The sequence below is a fragment of the Papaver somniferum genome, chromosome 2 (genome assembly GCF_003573695.1).
Source record: "Papaver somniferum cultivar HN1 chromosome 2, ASM357369v1, whole genome shotgun sequence".
NCBI lineage: Eukaryota > Viridiplantae > Streptophyta > Magnoliopsida > Ranunculales > Papaveraceae > Papaver > Papaver somniferum.
In genome coordinates, this window is record NC_039359.1 from 166,839,672 (window position 1) to 166,856,318 (window position 16,647).

A 16,647-nucleotide genomic window follows, 5' to 3' on the forward strand; every position below is an offset into this window, starting at 1 on the left:
TTTATTTTTTTGTTTTACGATTAATGGTTACACTCTATTTGTTTTGAGATTTGTTGGAGTAATATTTATTTTCAATTGTGTTGGATGTACATGTGTAAAGGTGCATTTTACTCACATACGAATCACATTGATTTTAACAAATGTAAACCTACAACTTTACACTCAGACGCACTGTTATCTTCGGATTCTTATCATCATCAACACACTGTTAGCCTCGGATTCTTATCATCATCAACGCACTGTTAGCATCAGATTCTTATCTTTAAAGTACAAATCATCTAAACTTTCATAATATTCTCTGGTTAGCCTCTTCGAGTAATTTATAGGCTCACCTTTGCCTATAGGAATTCCAGTTAACATTACAAAGTCTAAAGGTGTCAATCCTATTTCAAAGCCCCGGAAATGGAAAGTCTTGGTTGTATGCCACCATCTAGCTACTAGAGAATTTGTGAGTTGCACATCTGAATTCTTAAAATTAAACAAAAATATCTTGGAAAACCCACAACTATCTAGTACCTGATGTACGCGTGGATTATTCCATACAACGATATCATAATAATCCTTAAGGCTTCCCCAACTAGTCCTCATTTTCATCTTCGGTGCATCTTTACCGGATATATGGTCATCTCTACCTTTTACGGACAATTTTTGGTCCGTTGGGTACCCAGTATCATTATCTAAATGCACCAAACAAACAAATAGAAACGTATGAAAATCAACTAACAAATGTAAACCTCTTGGAGGAAAAACTCAACTATATACTCAAAAGCATATTTTACTAACAAATTTTCATTCCAACGTTTCTATCAATTGTGTATTATACAAATTACAAGACATGCAACATCATTAGGATAATTTAAAATCAAATGTCACTACAAATCAACCATGTTCATCAATAACTAAACAATCAATCATATTCATCAGTAACTAACCAGAATTTATCATGTTAAATTCATCTTAAACAAACACAAAGCAGTAACTAATAGTTGTGGAATTCAATTTATGTTAATAACCTATCAATTTTACCAAATTAATCCAAATTGAAAACAAAAATGGAAACTAGGGTTTAAGGTTAAAATGGTTTACCTTTAGGGATTTAGTGGTTTTTTTTTTATAACTGAAATTTTTATTTAAGTAGGAGGATGATCAATAAACCTCTCTAGAAAAGTATCAATACAAAGAGCAGAGCTGTAACACTCTTCCATAGACTGTTTATCACTTCTTATTCTTTTTGAAATGGTATCTTCCAAACGATCACCATCTCTTTTAACATGAGTGATTGACCATAAATTAAAAGAAGATAAAATAGATTTAATGGTTCTGATAGTTTTCTTATTTTCCCAGCTAACAATTAATTCTTCCATTGTGATAGATTTCACAACAGATTCTGCATCAGCTACAATTTGAATCTTCAGGATGTTCTTATCTCGAACCCAACTCAAAGCTTCCATTATAGCCATACATTCCCCTGTTTCTGGATCTCTTACTCTAGTTGCATAGGATCCTTTGACACCTGAGACTGCCCCTGCAGAATTACAAAGCACCATACCGGTGCCACATTCATTAGTAATGTAATCAAATGAAATATCCACAAAATTTTTGAGAACATCATCATCTCCAGGACTGAGACTCTGAACACCTGTACAAGTTATTAAATTGTTTGCTAAGTTATTTATAGTGACAGGTGTTGAGCTAAGTTGAGACATATGATATTTAATTCTATCTACTGTATTTTCAGGGTTAAGAGTTTTATCCTGAAAGATGCAATCACATATCTCCTTCCAAATTATCCAGCAGCCAAACACGAGTAACGATCTCCAGTGTTGAGTTTCTTCTGCACATGTATTTCTGACATCCATAAACCAGGAAGTTATCCATTGTATAACACTTTGGCAGTTGGATATGACTTGATCCATATTTATGTTGAGAAGTCTTCATACAGATTTAGAATGATTGCAGGAAAGAAGAAGGTGGAATAAAGATTCCTCTTCAAAATTGCAGATGTTGCAATGATACTGATCCAGATAATTAAACTGAGATAGTTTTTGTCTTGTGGGCACTGCATTCTTGAGACATTTCCAAATGAAGAGCTTCACCCTATGAGGTAATTGCATCTTCCAAAGTGCTTTCCAAACAGTCTTAGGAACTGGACAGACAACAGCTTGATGTAGAACTCTTCTCTCCATGAGTTTATTGTAAGTAGATTCAACTGAGAAAACTCAATCTTTTTAAGGAGACCATCTCAATATATATTCTTCTGCTACTGAAAGATGTATTCTAGATATTCTTTCCACATTATCTGGTGAGAATAAAATGTTGAGAAGCCGTGTATCCCATTCATTAGTGCCTGTTAAGATTAACTCACTAACAAACATAAACTGATAATGGGAAGAGTACTGAGGCTCAACAGTTTGACTCAATCCTATAATCAATTTATCTGTCCAAATTCTGGTGTATCTGCCATTATTAACTTCCATGAAACAGTGTTGCTGAACTATAGAGAGACCCCGTTTTATGCCTTTCCATATCCAAGAAGAATTATTCCTTTCACCATGTAAATATAGAAAATCTTCATTTTTGTGATATTTAGCTTGAAGGAATTGGCCCAACAAATTATCAGAATTATGACATATTCTCCATGCTAGCTTGGCAAGAAGAGCATGATTCATCATTTCTAAATCTCTGAATGCTAGACCTCCTAAATCTTTAGATAAACACATGTTTTGCCAAGAAATAAGATTAAAACCTTTGTTAGTTTTTAAGCCCCACCAGAATTTCCTTTGGATAGTATCTAGTTTCTTGAGAAGTTTCCTTGGCATCTTGAATGTGCTCATTTGATACATGGGGATGGAGTTAAGAACTGCTTTAACCATAATAGATCTTCCAGCTTGATGCATTGTGGTGCCCTGCCAGTTACCTAGTCTTCTTTCAAAGGCCACTTGAATATCTTCAAAAGCTTTAACTTTTGATCTGCCAATAATTATAGGAGAACCCAAATATTTCACATTTTTATTCATAGGTTTAACACCTAGAATGTTACTTAGAGTGTCACAGACCTCATGATCCATGTTGTTGCTATAGTGAATAGAAGATTTGTCAAAATTAATGACTTGACCAGATTGTGAACTAAAATCTTGTAATACTTGCAAGAGATTATTCACACTGGTTAAATTTGCATGAGTAAAAATGAGACAATCACCTACAAAGAGAATATGATTAATAGGTGGTGCTCCTCTAGCTACTGAAATACCTTGTATGATTTTTGAATGATGAGCTTCAACCATAGTTCTTGAAAACCATTCCATAACTAGAATAAAAAGTTATGGAGAAATAGGATCTCCTTGTCTTATTCATCTGCTAGGATTGAAATCTGCACAAGGTGAGCCATTTAGAAGAACAGATAAAGTGGTGGTACTGATACATTGTTGTATGAGGTGACACCAATCTTCTGAGAAGCCAAAACTCTGAATAATCTTAATAAGAAATGGCCATTCAAGTCTGTCAAAAGCTTTTGACATATCTAACTTGAAAGCTACCCATCCACTTTGTCCTTCTTTTCTCTTCATAAAATAAATAATCTCATGAGCAATGATAGTGTTATCATTAATTAATCTGCTAGAAACATAAGCTGCTTGGAATGGGGAGATGATCTTATCCATAATTGGCTTCATCCTGCTTACCAAAATCTTTGGTATGATTTTGTATGAAGTATTACAAAGACTAATAAGTCTAAACTCAGCTGGAGAACAAGGCTTACTCTTTTTAAGAATTAAAGAAATATAAGTCTTACTCAATTGCTTGAGTAAATGCTTAGAAGAGAAGAACTGCTCAACCATGTCACACACATCATTTCCAACAATCGCCCATTGAGATTTGTAAAAGCCTGCTTGAAATCCTTCTGGTCCAGGGGCTGACCAGTTTTCCATTGTCTTGAAAATCTTGAATGTTTTTTCATCCGTTGGAGCAACAGGCAGTCTTATGTTGTCTTCTCCAGTAACCAAAGTGTTAGAGCATAGCTCGGTTGAACCCACCAAGCATTGGTATGTCAAGTTTGGTTGTCATATTTTAGTGAATCAAAACTCATGTTAAGAGTCGCTTGATTATGTACTTGAGCCAACTTCGTATAGGTTAGCTTGAAAGTATTAGGATATGAGACATTACAAGTATTGCAAAGACTTGAAGATGTGAAGAAGCAAGGAGCTACAACAACAACAATCATCCTTCCACTTGAGGTTAGTGATATTTGACTTGAACTGTTTCATTCCCTAACGTATCTTTCAAGTCGTGCATATTGGAAACAAAACTGCAAAACATGTTTGAACTCTAGATAGACATAGTATTAAGGAATACAATACGATGTTTATTGCTTAACCATTAAACCTTGTAGATAAGACATCGCCATAATCATTTGAATGATATTGTGATTATGTATAGGTATGAGGTGAGGATTTCATCCTAGGGAACAATGTTAACATGTGTTCTAAGGAAGTAAATTCATAAACTTGGTTTATGAATCGAAAAGGAAATCGTCAGGTGTTATTGGTTTTATTATTCATTGCTTATCTTTTAAAAAACCAATATATGTGATTAGTTAAACCATTCATGACTTGTTGTGTTCTTGGTAAAACTATTCACAAAGGCCTGACTTATGTATTGGTATGACTTTTATTAGTGAAACCGATCTTAAGTAATCACCTGAGATCGTATGACCGAATTTGTGATTTTATGTCTAACCAAAACTGGGAAAAGGGGAACCGATCCTAGTAAGAGGTGCAGTACATCACAAAGGGGAATCGATCCTTGTATGAGGTGCAGCAGGTTTATAGCAAAAAGGGGAACCGATCCTATGGACATGTGCAACACGTTTTTAGGCAAAGGGGAATCGATCCTATGGACATGTGCAACACATTCAAGTTAGATACCATATATATGTGGGGAACTGATCCTAGTACCTAGTCAGCCGAATTTTGGAAATCTAGTGTGACTATGCACAGTACTCACATGGAGGTAGAACTGAAAGTTGTTTTGGTAGAACCGTTAAACCCATGATTTGTGATTGAATGTTATTTGATCAATCGCATAGTTCTTGAAATTCTGATGAACCAATTCTAAACTTGTTTGGAAGTATGGCAAATCGGTTTCAAGGTTGTAAGTATGAAAGAGAACTTACAAAGTTAGGGTGTCAACATACTTTGAACACGTGTTGTGAATGTTTATTATTTAATTGTTCAAAGTTATTCCTTATATCTAAGGGAAGAGAATCCCAGGATCGAATCATAAACAAGTTAAGAATCTTTTAATTAAGGTTATTAATTTCATTTTTAGGAAAATAAAAATTAGTAATGTGCATTTAGTAATTAAAGATTTTCTGAAAGATTTCGATCATTATTTTTGGACACAACATTTCCAGGAATTATGGAAACCGAATTTGTGCTTTAATGAATATCTTGAGAATATTTTCGGTATATAAATACTTGAAATTTGCATTTCTAGCAAACTAATCCTTCGTAACAGCAAACTACCTCTTGTTGTGCTGCTACTGGTGAAGCCTCCTATTCAGAGAGGAGAGTAACCTAATTAGGCGAAATCTCTTACGGTCGCTCGTTTTAAAGTCTTCTTTGGGATTGAGAAGCTCTATTAGTACCGTTGGTGGGAAACTAGATAATTGCGGTTCATCTTTTGTTTTCATTGATTTGATTGAATAACGGTGGTTGAACTTTAATTGCACCTAGTTTGTTTATGCTTGAGGATCTTCTCTTATGTTATAAGATTCACTCAAACTAGTTCAGATTTTCGACAGAGATCTTTAGACTGTTTGTAGTTCTAAGACGATCTTGTGATAATCCATTGTTAACAGACTCCATTCTGTGCATGATTGATCACAAGAGATTCAAGTGATTGTGTGCAGGTGTTTACTGAAGATCTAAGAAGATTTGAAGACGAAGAAGATATTGAAGATTTCTTATTTGTGGGTTCATAATCTTTGGTGTGCACAATATTTGTTTCGGTAAAAAGAGGATCCAATTAATAATAGGTTTTATCCTTGTGATAGAATTGGATTGATTAATTGAGTAGATCGGCATCAACACAATTCTTTGGATTAAGAGTGTTGATTGCAAAATCTTAACGATTACTTTGGTAATTGAACATAAGATAGATCTAAGGACCTGACGAAGGAGTTTATGTTAAGATAAACAGAAGAGCCTTTGTCCGACTCATATCACTTGGTTGAAGAGAGTTGACACCAAACAGATTTGTTGTTCCTTTACTGTTTGGAATATGAACCAAAGGAATTGTTCCAAGTACGTGACTTATTTATAAGTTGGAGGCGTGGGAATACAGACGGAACTAGGTGAACTATAGGTTTAGTTGCTTGGTCTCAACTATACGAAGTTAGGTGTAATTTTGTGTAGCGGCTTAATCCCGAGAGTATACAAATATGGACAAGGTCCCGGGGTTTTTCTGCATTTGCGGTTTTCCTCGTTAACAAAATCTTGCTGTGTCATTTACTTTTATTTTCCGTAATTATAATTATCTTTTTTATAATTTAAAGTAAAGTACACAAACGTTAATTCCTATTTACTTGATAAGTGAATCCTATTGTGTTTGGTTAGGTCCGAACCTTTTTATCAAGTAAACATACTTCGTTGTTGTATTGTCTCGATCTCGTATCCATAGACAATCACTTTCGGCGAAAGGACTTATAGGTAGGAAAAGTTTTAGATTGAGGTATATTTGGGTACCCTCGTCTTTTCAATTGGTATCAGAGTGAGAAAACACGAAAAGATCTAACAATCTGTGTTTGGTGCGATCCAACCTATAAGATATGGGCCAAAGTAAAGTTAAACGAGAGAGAAAATTAAAGAATGGCTCAATTAACGTATCACAAGATGTGTGCTCTAAAGGAGAGTGTTCTTCAATCTCAGATTGCTCAATTGATGAGATCTCTAACGAGACATTTTTGAGCTTCATTCTTGAGATCTCTGATGAAAGATCAAGTGTGAAAACTTCTGAACTAAAGGAATTGAGTAAACAATTTCTTTTCTGCTCCAATGAATTTCTCTTAACCCTTAAAAGAGAACGAGCTTTAACACTGAAGTTGGAAAATCTCTATAAAGAGCATGAATTACTAAAACAAGAATTCACACAACAAGTTTGTGACTACGAAAAAAGGATGAAAACTGAACGTCATCATGTATAAACTTGTGAAAAAGATCTGAAAAGATCTCAAGAGAACATCTGTATTTTGGAAAAAGTGCTTGATGACTCTAAAATAAAATTGAACTCTCAACAAGAGTGCTTCAAGGAAAAAGAAAAAAAATCTTCTTTTTAACATAAGTTGTTTAGAGGAATCTCTCAGCACTACTCTTGTTGAAAACAATTCATTAAAAGAGGAAATCTTTATATTGAGAAAAATGAATGTGAGTTCAAACAACTTATCTTCTGTATAGGAGTCAGGAAGAAACCATGGAGACACACGTGGTTTAGGATTTGAAGGAAATAATATTGTAGTTTCTAACAATGAAACCAAGTTTGTCAAACAGAGGATTCTCCAAAAGAAAATACCCAATTCAACTGTACAGAAACCTGCAGGGAAAAACAAACAATTGATGATCAGTCATTCTAGAAGAAGGAAAGTGATGAAGAATAAAAGGGATCAAAGCTAAGGAGAGTAAAGAAAGATAAAGGAACTTTCAACAATCTTGCACAAACATGTAACTACAAACATTACAACTCTCATAATATCAAATGTTGTTATTCTTGTGTTAGTAAAAATCATGTTCAGAAGTTATGCAAGATCCGTAAAATGCAAAATGATCTTCGTTTTGTCTCAGAGGAATTGGGAAAAATAAACTTTGATCCTCACTTCTTATCAAACAGAGTAAAGGACTATTAGGCTGATTTTTGGTCTACTCAGTATATACCAAAATCATTCAAAAAGGGGCATAAGAAAAATGAGTTTAAACGGGAAAGATTTGTCTCTCATCCTTTAAAACAATCAGATTGTGATGACATATCATATCTCAAGAAATGGAAGAGAAAGAACAATAAAAAATGATGCACTATTGCATAAGAACTAATTTCTCTGTACCCAAGCACTCATGTGTTATAGAATTTTGTTTAAAATGGGTAATTTCGTTTACTTCCTTTTTGAGAAAGATTACCAAAAATATTTGTATATAAAGGTTTCCTTTTTATAAGTGGTAAGATCTTATAAAAACCCTATTCTCATTCGAAAACTTCATGGGTTTCAACAATGAATGATCTAAAGAATGCTATATCTGATTTGATATGTTTCTGTAGATTTCATGATCTTCTATCTAGAAAAATTCATATAATCCTTTTTACTGAGAATAAAAGGTCTTACAGCGAATTTGTGGGAGAATATTGTATCCAGGAAGTGGAGAGTGTTTTGGATTCCTCTAACAAAGGAAGTTTCGAAATCTGTTCTGATTTTTGCTCATATCAGATCATGCCCTCTCTTACTGAAGTAAGGGCTACTAGCTTATGTGAAGGAGTTCTTGAACTGATAGGACAGAAAGAACTCTTTAAGGAATTATCCTCTCTTGCTCGAAAGGAAATTATTTTTCATGTTGTTTGTTGGGCGTCTTATAGAGACTTTCATGATCTTCAAATGATTAGTTTTCACTCCAATAATCTTGAAATGTATGAAGAGAACCTTGATGAAATCATGGAAACATAGGATAATAAGGATGAATAAGTTTTAATACTTAATCCAGAAAAAATAGACATCGATTTTTGATTTCTTTCAATAACTGTATTAGTCTATTATGAATAAAACTGTTATGAATAAAATTATTTGATTTATATTTTTTATTGTCATAGTTTTTTATTTACATAGCCTGTGCTTGAATGCTTTTATATTATTTCTATGTATGTTTATAGGATGTTTGATTTCGGTTTTACTACCTTAATATTCGATCTCATATGTTGTGAACCCTTGTGGTTTGGGTGACTTTTTGGTTTAGCAGGATTAAGTTCTAGCCCATGTTGGTAGGCTTTATCAAAGAACCATGAGGGGTTCTGGTAGAAACAATATGTGAAAAAGTCACAATATGTTGAATCGGTTTTAGTTTAGCATAAAAGCATATGTCTTTCGACGGTTTTCAACTTTTTCTTGCAATTGTTAAAACCGATTTTCAACCTTTCTCTGGTAAAGGTTGGTTGTTGCTATTCTTTTGTTTCTGCATAAGGATGACAACATGATGATATTTCAATATCAATTCTCCCTGGACGAAGACGCAAACTTATTGGAGAAGTGGATGCGAAATCTGAGGTAACAATCTTGTTAGTTAATTGTTTTCTTGTTTAAGAAAAGCCCGAGTTTATTTCATATATATTTATTGATTTTGCTTAACAAAATTTCGGTACAATTGATGTTTATTCCATTATGTGTATATGGATGTATATATGATTCAATTGGTTCCGGTTATGAAAAACTATTGATATCTTGCTTTATTGTGTGGTATCAATTGTTTAGGCTTACAAAATTTAGGTGCAATTGTGGTGCTATAATGTCTATGTTGTTTTAATTGCTTCCGGTTGAGGTGAATAATTATGCAAGTTGATTTATTTGGTTTGTATGAATTATTTATGGCTTAACGAAATAAAAGGTTTAAGGGATGAGTTGTTTAGTCCAATTCGATTCCGGATAAGAGAAACTAAGTTAATTATGATCTTAGTTAGACTTATAGAAGTGAGGTTTCAGTTATTCAAGTCTAATCGAATGGCTTAACAAGAAATGCTAGTCAACTATCCTAGTACTTGTCTTGTTTAAAATTGAAAGGTCTAAGTTTATGGATAATTATAACCTGATGAGAAAAATAGAGTTATATTTATTTTGGTCTTATTGAATAACCGATTGTTTTTGTACAATCGGTTTAGCAAAGGGACTAAGGTGCTTAGTTGATTTTTGGTTTGCTAAAATAAAATGGAAAAATTATTTCGGACAATTGTTTCCTTGGTAACATATCAAAATAAAACTACTTGTAGTTTCGGTTTTGATATTGGTTATCAGAACATGGTGTGTGGAACCCTCGTGCTTAACTCTACAGGTTGCAAGTATATTTTGAGATTTGTAAGATTCTTTTCGTGTTGTCCTTTATTTTTTCGTTTCTTTGTCATTTTGTGACAAAATGGGGGAGAAATATATGGAGTAAACAAGTGATACTAGCATTGATTTTATATTGATTAGTATCGCTAAGGAAAAGAACATTGGTGCCTTAACGTTTAATCTAAATGAAAGAGTGAAAGCACATACTAAGGGGAGTAACATATCATATTAAGTGGTATAACAAAGACGTGCAGATTGAATATCTACCTATCTTCCTTAGGGGGAGTATTGGCTTTGTTATTATAATGTCAACGACGACATTTTTGAGGATTGAATGTACGCAGATTACTGTGTTGTTGAATTCGGGAATCAAGCGTATGTGTAATGAATTCTTGTAATTTGTTTATCCATATGATGTAAGAGTTTCGTCACTAAAATTTACAAATAGGGAGATTTTTAGAGCATAGCTCGGTTGAACCCACCAAGCGTTGGTATGTCAAGTTTGGTTTTCATATTTTAGTGAATCAAAACTCATGTTAAGAGTCACTTGATAATGTACTGGAGTAAACTTCGTATAGGTTAGCTTGAAAGTAATAGGATATGAGACATTACAAGTATTTCGAAGACTTGAAGATGTGAAGAAACAAGGAGCTACAACGACAACAATCATCCTTCCACTTGAGGTTAGTGATATTTGACTTGAACTGTTCCATTCCCTAACATATCTTTCAAGTCGTGCATATTGAAAACAAAACTGCGAAGCATGTTTGAACTCTAGATAGACATAGTATTAAGGAATACAATACGAGTTTTATTGCTTAACCATTAAACTTTGTAGATAAGACATCGCCATAATCATTTTAATGTTATTATGATTATGTATGGGTATGAGGTGAGGATTTCATCTTAGGTAACAAATGTTTACATGTGTTCCAAGAAAGTAATTTCATGAACTTGGTTTGTGAATCGAAAAGGAAATCGCCAGGTGTTATTAGTTTTGTTATTCATTACTTATCTTTTGAACAACCGATATGTGTGATTAGTAGAACCGTTCATGACTTGTTGTGTTCTTGGTAAAACTATTCACAAAGGCCTGACTTATGTATTGGTATGACTTTTATTAGTGAAACCGATCTTAAATAATCACCGGAGATGGTATGATCGAGTTTGTGATTTTATGTCTGACCAAAACTGGGAAAAGGGGAACCGATCCTAGTAAGAGGTGCAGTACACCACAAAGGGGAACCGATCCTTGTATGAGGTGCAGCAGGTTTATAGCAAAAAGGGTAACCGGTCCTATGGACATGTGCAACACGTTTTTAGGCAAAGGGGAACCGATCCTATGGACATGTGCAACACATTCAAGTTAGATACCATATATATGTTGGGAATCGATCCTAGTACCTAGTCAACCGAATTTTGGAAAGCTAGTGTGACTATGCACAATACTCACATGGAGGTAGAACCGAAACTTGTTTTGGTAGAACCGTTAAACCCATGATTTGCGATTGAATGTTATTTGATCAATCACATAGTTCTTGAAAGTCAGATGAACCAGTTCTAAACTTGTTTGGAAGTGTGGCAAATCGGTTTCAAGGTTGTAAGTATGAAAGAGAACTTACAAAGTTAGGATGTTGACATACTTTGAACACATGCTGTCTTTATTATTTAATTGTTCAAAGTTATTCCTTAATAGCTAAGGGAAGATAATCCCAGGATCGAAACATAAATAAGTTAAGAATCTTTTAATTAAGGTTATTAATTTCATTTTTAGAAAAATAAGAATTAGTAATGTGCATTTATTAATAAAGATTTTCTGAGAGATTTCGATCATTATTTTTGGACAGAGCATTTCCAGAAATTATGGAAACCGAATTTGTGCTTTAATGAATATCTTGAGAATATTTTCGGTTTTGAAAATTCCTTGGTGTCCAAACTTCCTAGTCTATAAATACTTAAAGTTTGCATTTCTAGCAAACTAATCCTTCGTAACAGCAAACTACCTCTTTTTGTGCTGCTACTGGTGAAGCCGCCTATTCGGAGAGGAGAGTAACCTAATTAGGCGAAATCTCTTACGGTCGCTCGTTTTAAAGTCTTCTTTGGTATTTAGAATCTCTATTAGTAACGTTGGTGGGAAACTAGATAATTGTGGTTTATCTTTTGTTTTCATTGATTCGATTGACTAACTGTGATTCAACTTTGATTGCACCTAGTTTGTCTATACTTGATGATCTTCTCTTCTGATATAAGATTCACTCAAACTAGTTCAGAGTTTCGACAGGGATCTTTAGACTGTTTGTAGTTATAAAGACGATCTTGTGATAATCCATTGTTAACAGACTCCGTTTTGTGCGTGATTGATCACAAGAGATTCAAGTGATTGTGTGCAGGTGTTTATTGAAGATCTAAGAAGATTTGAAGACGAAGAAGATATTGAAGATTTATGATTTGTGGGTTCATAATCTTTGGTGTGCACAATACTTGTTTCGATAAAAAGAGGATCCAATTAATAGTCGGTTTTATCCTTGTGATATAATTGGATTGATTAATTGAGTAGATCGGCATCAACACAATTCTTTGGATTAAGAGTGTTGATTGCAAAATCTTAACGATTACTTTGGTAATTGAACATAAGATATATATGAGGACCTGACGAAGGAGTTTATGTTAAGATAAACAGAAGAGCCTTTGTCCGACTCATATCACTTGGTTGAAGAGAGTTGATACCAAACAGATTTGTTGTTCCTTTACTATTTGGAATACGAACCAAAAGAATTGTTCCAAGTACGTGACTTATTTATAAGTTGGAGGGGTGAGAATACAGACGTAACTAGGTGAACTATAGGTTTAGTTGCTTGGTCTCAACTATACGAAGTTATGTGTAATTTTGTGTAGCGGCTTAATCCTAAGAGTATTCAATTCTGGACAAGGTCCCGGGGTTTTTCTGCATTTGCGGTTTTCCTCGTTAGCAAAATCTTGATGTGTCATTTACTTTTATTTTCCGTAATTATAATTGTCTTTATTATAATTTAAAGTAAATTACACAAACGTTAATTCCTATTTACTTGATAAGTGAATCCTATTGTGTTTGGTTAGGTCTGAACCTTTTTATCAAGTAAACATACTTCGTTGTTGTATTGTCTCGATATCGTGTGAACCGATTAGTTGCATTGTCTCGACTCAGTCCATAGACAATCACTTTCGGAGAAATGACTTATAGGTAGGAAAAGTTTTAGATTGAGGTATATTTGGGTACCCTCGTCATTTCACAAAGTAGGAATATGGCTTTAGTGCCTTTCATCAATTGAGGGAGAAGAAGTAGAACTAATATTTTTGAAATGATTAGTTAGCAAGTTGGCTAGATCATCCCTATTGTGAACCCAATTATTTTTTGAATCTTTCAAGGAGTCAATGTTATTTCTTGCTCTTTTTCTTTTATGAAGAGGGTGGAAGTACTTGGTATTGTAATCCATATCTTTGAAGATGTTATCTCTGGACTTTTGCTTGTAAAATTCATGCTGGATACTATGCCATCTTTGTAATTCCTTGGTTACTTCAATAGCTCTAGCAATATTAGATGTTGAGTAGGGAAGAGCCTGAATGGAAGAAAGTTGATGTTGCATATTATCTATATTTTTATTAATATTCCCAAAGTGTTCCTTATTCCATTTAGACAAAGCAATCCTTGTGAACTGCAGTCTTTTTACCAGCTTGTAACATGGAGAACCAGATACTGTCTTTTCCCATGCTTTAGCTATTTCAACAGCACAACTTCTGTCTTGTATCCTAGATGTAAAGAATTTAAATGGCTTCCAGAGATTTAGCTGAGTATAATCGGTCACAAGAAGTATAGGGCAGTGATCATTACCAAATTGGTTCAGATGAAGAATCTTTGAATCTGGAAAAAAGTATTCCAATCTGCATTACCCAAGGTCGTATCCAATCTGGATCTTTTCTTCCCAGTACCAATATTATTATTAGACCATATGTGTTTTCTTCCTATAAAACCAAGATCTTCTAAGCCAACATGTTGAATTACTGTATGAACTAAACCATCACTAGAAGTAGAAGCTGAAGAAGTATTATCCATGAGATGAAAATTCAGATCACTCAAAAGTATCCAACGCTGATTGATGTTGCTACTTATATCCTTTATGAATTCCCATTGATCTTTTTTCTTGGAGTAATTACAATATCCATACATGCATGAGAGAAGCCATTCAGGTTGACTAGGGTCACTTTGAACTACTGCATGAATCATGTTATTATCATAACTAACAATATCACAAGAAAATCCATTTTTCCATAAAAGAACTAGTCCACTAGATAGGCCTACTGGTAGCAGGTATTTAACATCAGGGTATCTAAAAGGAGCAAGTAGGGTTCTCATTTTATCCTCATGGAGTTTGGTTTCACAGAGAAAAATTATATCTAGGTTCTGAGACCTAATTAAGTCTCTAAGGTGATCTCTGGTAGCCATAGAATTGAACCCTTGTACATTCCAAGACAAGACTCTCATTATGTTGAATGAGCAAATGACGAGATAGATGAGAACTAGGATACGACTCTTATGTTTATGCCTTAATATTTTTTTTGTATAACTAAATATGCAAGAAACAAATAAGAGCATATAATGCAGTTGTTGAAAAGAATAGAGGTGCGTATCTAGACAGGTGGGAGTTATGTAACTCAGGCTTAATTGTTTTGGAAAAATAGTTATACTAGAAATATTATAATAAATTTCTAACCCTAAAGTAGTTATTAAAAACCTAATACAATTATTGATGTATGCAGTTCCCAAAAACACAAGAACGAGGTGAAATAAATAAGAATTTTGAGAAAAAAATCGGGATGAATACCTGAATCTCCTTTACCGCCAGTTTGATCCTTTCTAGTTATGACCTTATGAGTAGTCTGGTTGGAAGTGCCGGTATCTAGTATATTATTGCCAGAGGAGCTTTCAGCATCATCAAGAGTTTCAGCAGTATTGTCCATAACCCTTAGACTTTTTCCTAGTATAATATCTTCAACTGGTTCCTGATCACTTTTCTTGAAAAGAAATTCCATGTTGATCGCAATGCCATCTTTAGGTGGGACAAAAGCAGTAGTCTTGATGAATTTTTTCGAGGTCTTTTGACATGCAAGTGCAGAGTTGTTGTAATTTGTTGTAATGAATTTCCTGATGGTACTTGCTTTGCCAAAAAAGTAAGGATTCTCATAAGCTTTGTTTAAGTAGGTAGATGCAGCTCTGCATGCGACTTTGCATTGTTTTATGACATAGCATTCTGTGCAAATGCTTCTTGGTTGTCTCTCATAGAAGAACTGCTGCCATTTTGTGAATCCATCATTAGTGATGCACTTGATTCCTCTTCTTAATGGCATTGTCAAATCAATATTTACACAAACTTTGACAGGTGTACTACCAATTGGTATAACATCTTTTGGTTCGATTTTGGTAGCTTCTCCCATAATTTCTCCTATCTTAGTGACAGATTCCACATTCATGTGTTCAGGAATCAGATATTTCAGTTGAATCCAAAACATTTGAAATCCCCAGTGCTTCTCAATGTAGACCATTTCAGGAATGTAATCATGGATAACAAGAAGGTGCTTGTTGATACTCCATGAACTCTCATTAATCACTTTGTTAAGTAAATCCCAGGTTTTGAACTTGTAAATCATAATGTTGGGTTGAAAAAGTGGGGGTACAACAACCACACCCAATATTTCCCTTAGCAATTTGTTTGGACAAACTCTAATATACTTTTAAGAGAATCAATAAGACTCAATCTTTAAAACGTATATCAAAGAGTTAATATCTCAATCTCTCGATTTGATCTATACTCAAGAAAATAGAAATCTGCGAGTCTTTATCAAATACTAGAGAGATAACTTGAACGGTTGCAAAGACCAATGTTCAAGTATCAATCAATTCCAATCAACAACCAAAGGTCGGATTTCCAATTGATTGATTCTAACGCACAACCTGTGATATTTCAATTATAAAGATAAACAATATAATGCAGAAATAAAAATAACACAGACACCAGAATTTTGTTAACGAGGAAACCGCAAATGCAGAAAAACCCCGGGACCTAGTCCAGGTTGAACACACACTGTATCAAGCCACTACTGAAATTGGCCTACTACAAACTAACTTCGGTCTGGACTGTAGTTAAACACCAATCAATCTCACACTGATCCAAGGTACAGTTGTGATCCTTACGTCCTGATACCAGCTGGATACTACACACTTGATTCCCTTAGATGATCTCACCCACAACTAAGAGTTGCTACGACCCAAAGTCGAAGACTTTAATAAACAAATTTGTATCACATAGAAAAGTCTACGATAATAGATAAACCTGTCTCCCACAGATATACCTATGAGTTTTGTTCCGTCTTTTGATAAATCAAGGTGAACATGAACCAATTGATAATCCAGACTTATATTCCCGAAGAACAACCTAGTATTATCAATCAGCTCACAATAATCTTAATCGACGCGGCGAAAGAAGATATTGTGGAATCACAAACGATGAGACGAAGATATTTGTGGCTACTTTTATATC

The 16,647-nt window shown here is 34.1% G+C and overlaps 1 protein-coding gene across 1 annotated transcript; it reads right to left on the reverse strand.

Annotated features, from left to right (window-relative positions):
- Positions 1 to 1,130: 1,130 nt before the first annotated feature.
- On the reverse strand, positions 1,131 to 2,186 carry LOC113352393. Its single transcript, XM_026596217.1, has 2 exons — positions 1,941 to 2,186; positions 1,131 to 1,754 (listed from the first exon to the last, which is right to left on the reverse strand). Exons 1-2 carry the CDS (start codon positions 2,184 to 2,186, stop codon positions 1,131 to 1,133), a joined length of 870 nt encoding a protein of 289 aa, XP_026452002.1.
- Between the last annotated feature and the right edge of the window lie 14,461 nt (positions 2,187 to 16,647).

What these genes read in the sequence shown, in the direction of transcription:
- LOC113352393 (XM_026596217.1), bottom strand. Translation starts at nt 2,186, where the DNA reads ATGGAGAGAAGAGTTCTACATCAAGCTGTTGTCTGTCCAGTTCCTAAG. An exon ending in CCTGCAATCATTCTAAATCT is followed by an intron (nt 1,755 to 1,940) that starts GTATGAAGACTT and finishes TGCATCTTTCAG; the next exon opens with GATAAAACTCTTAACCCTGA.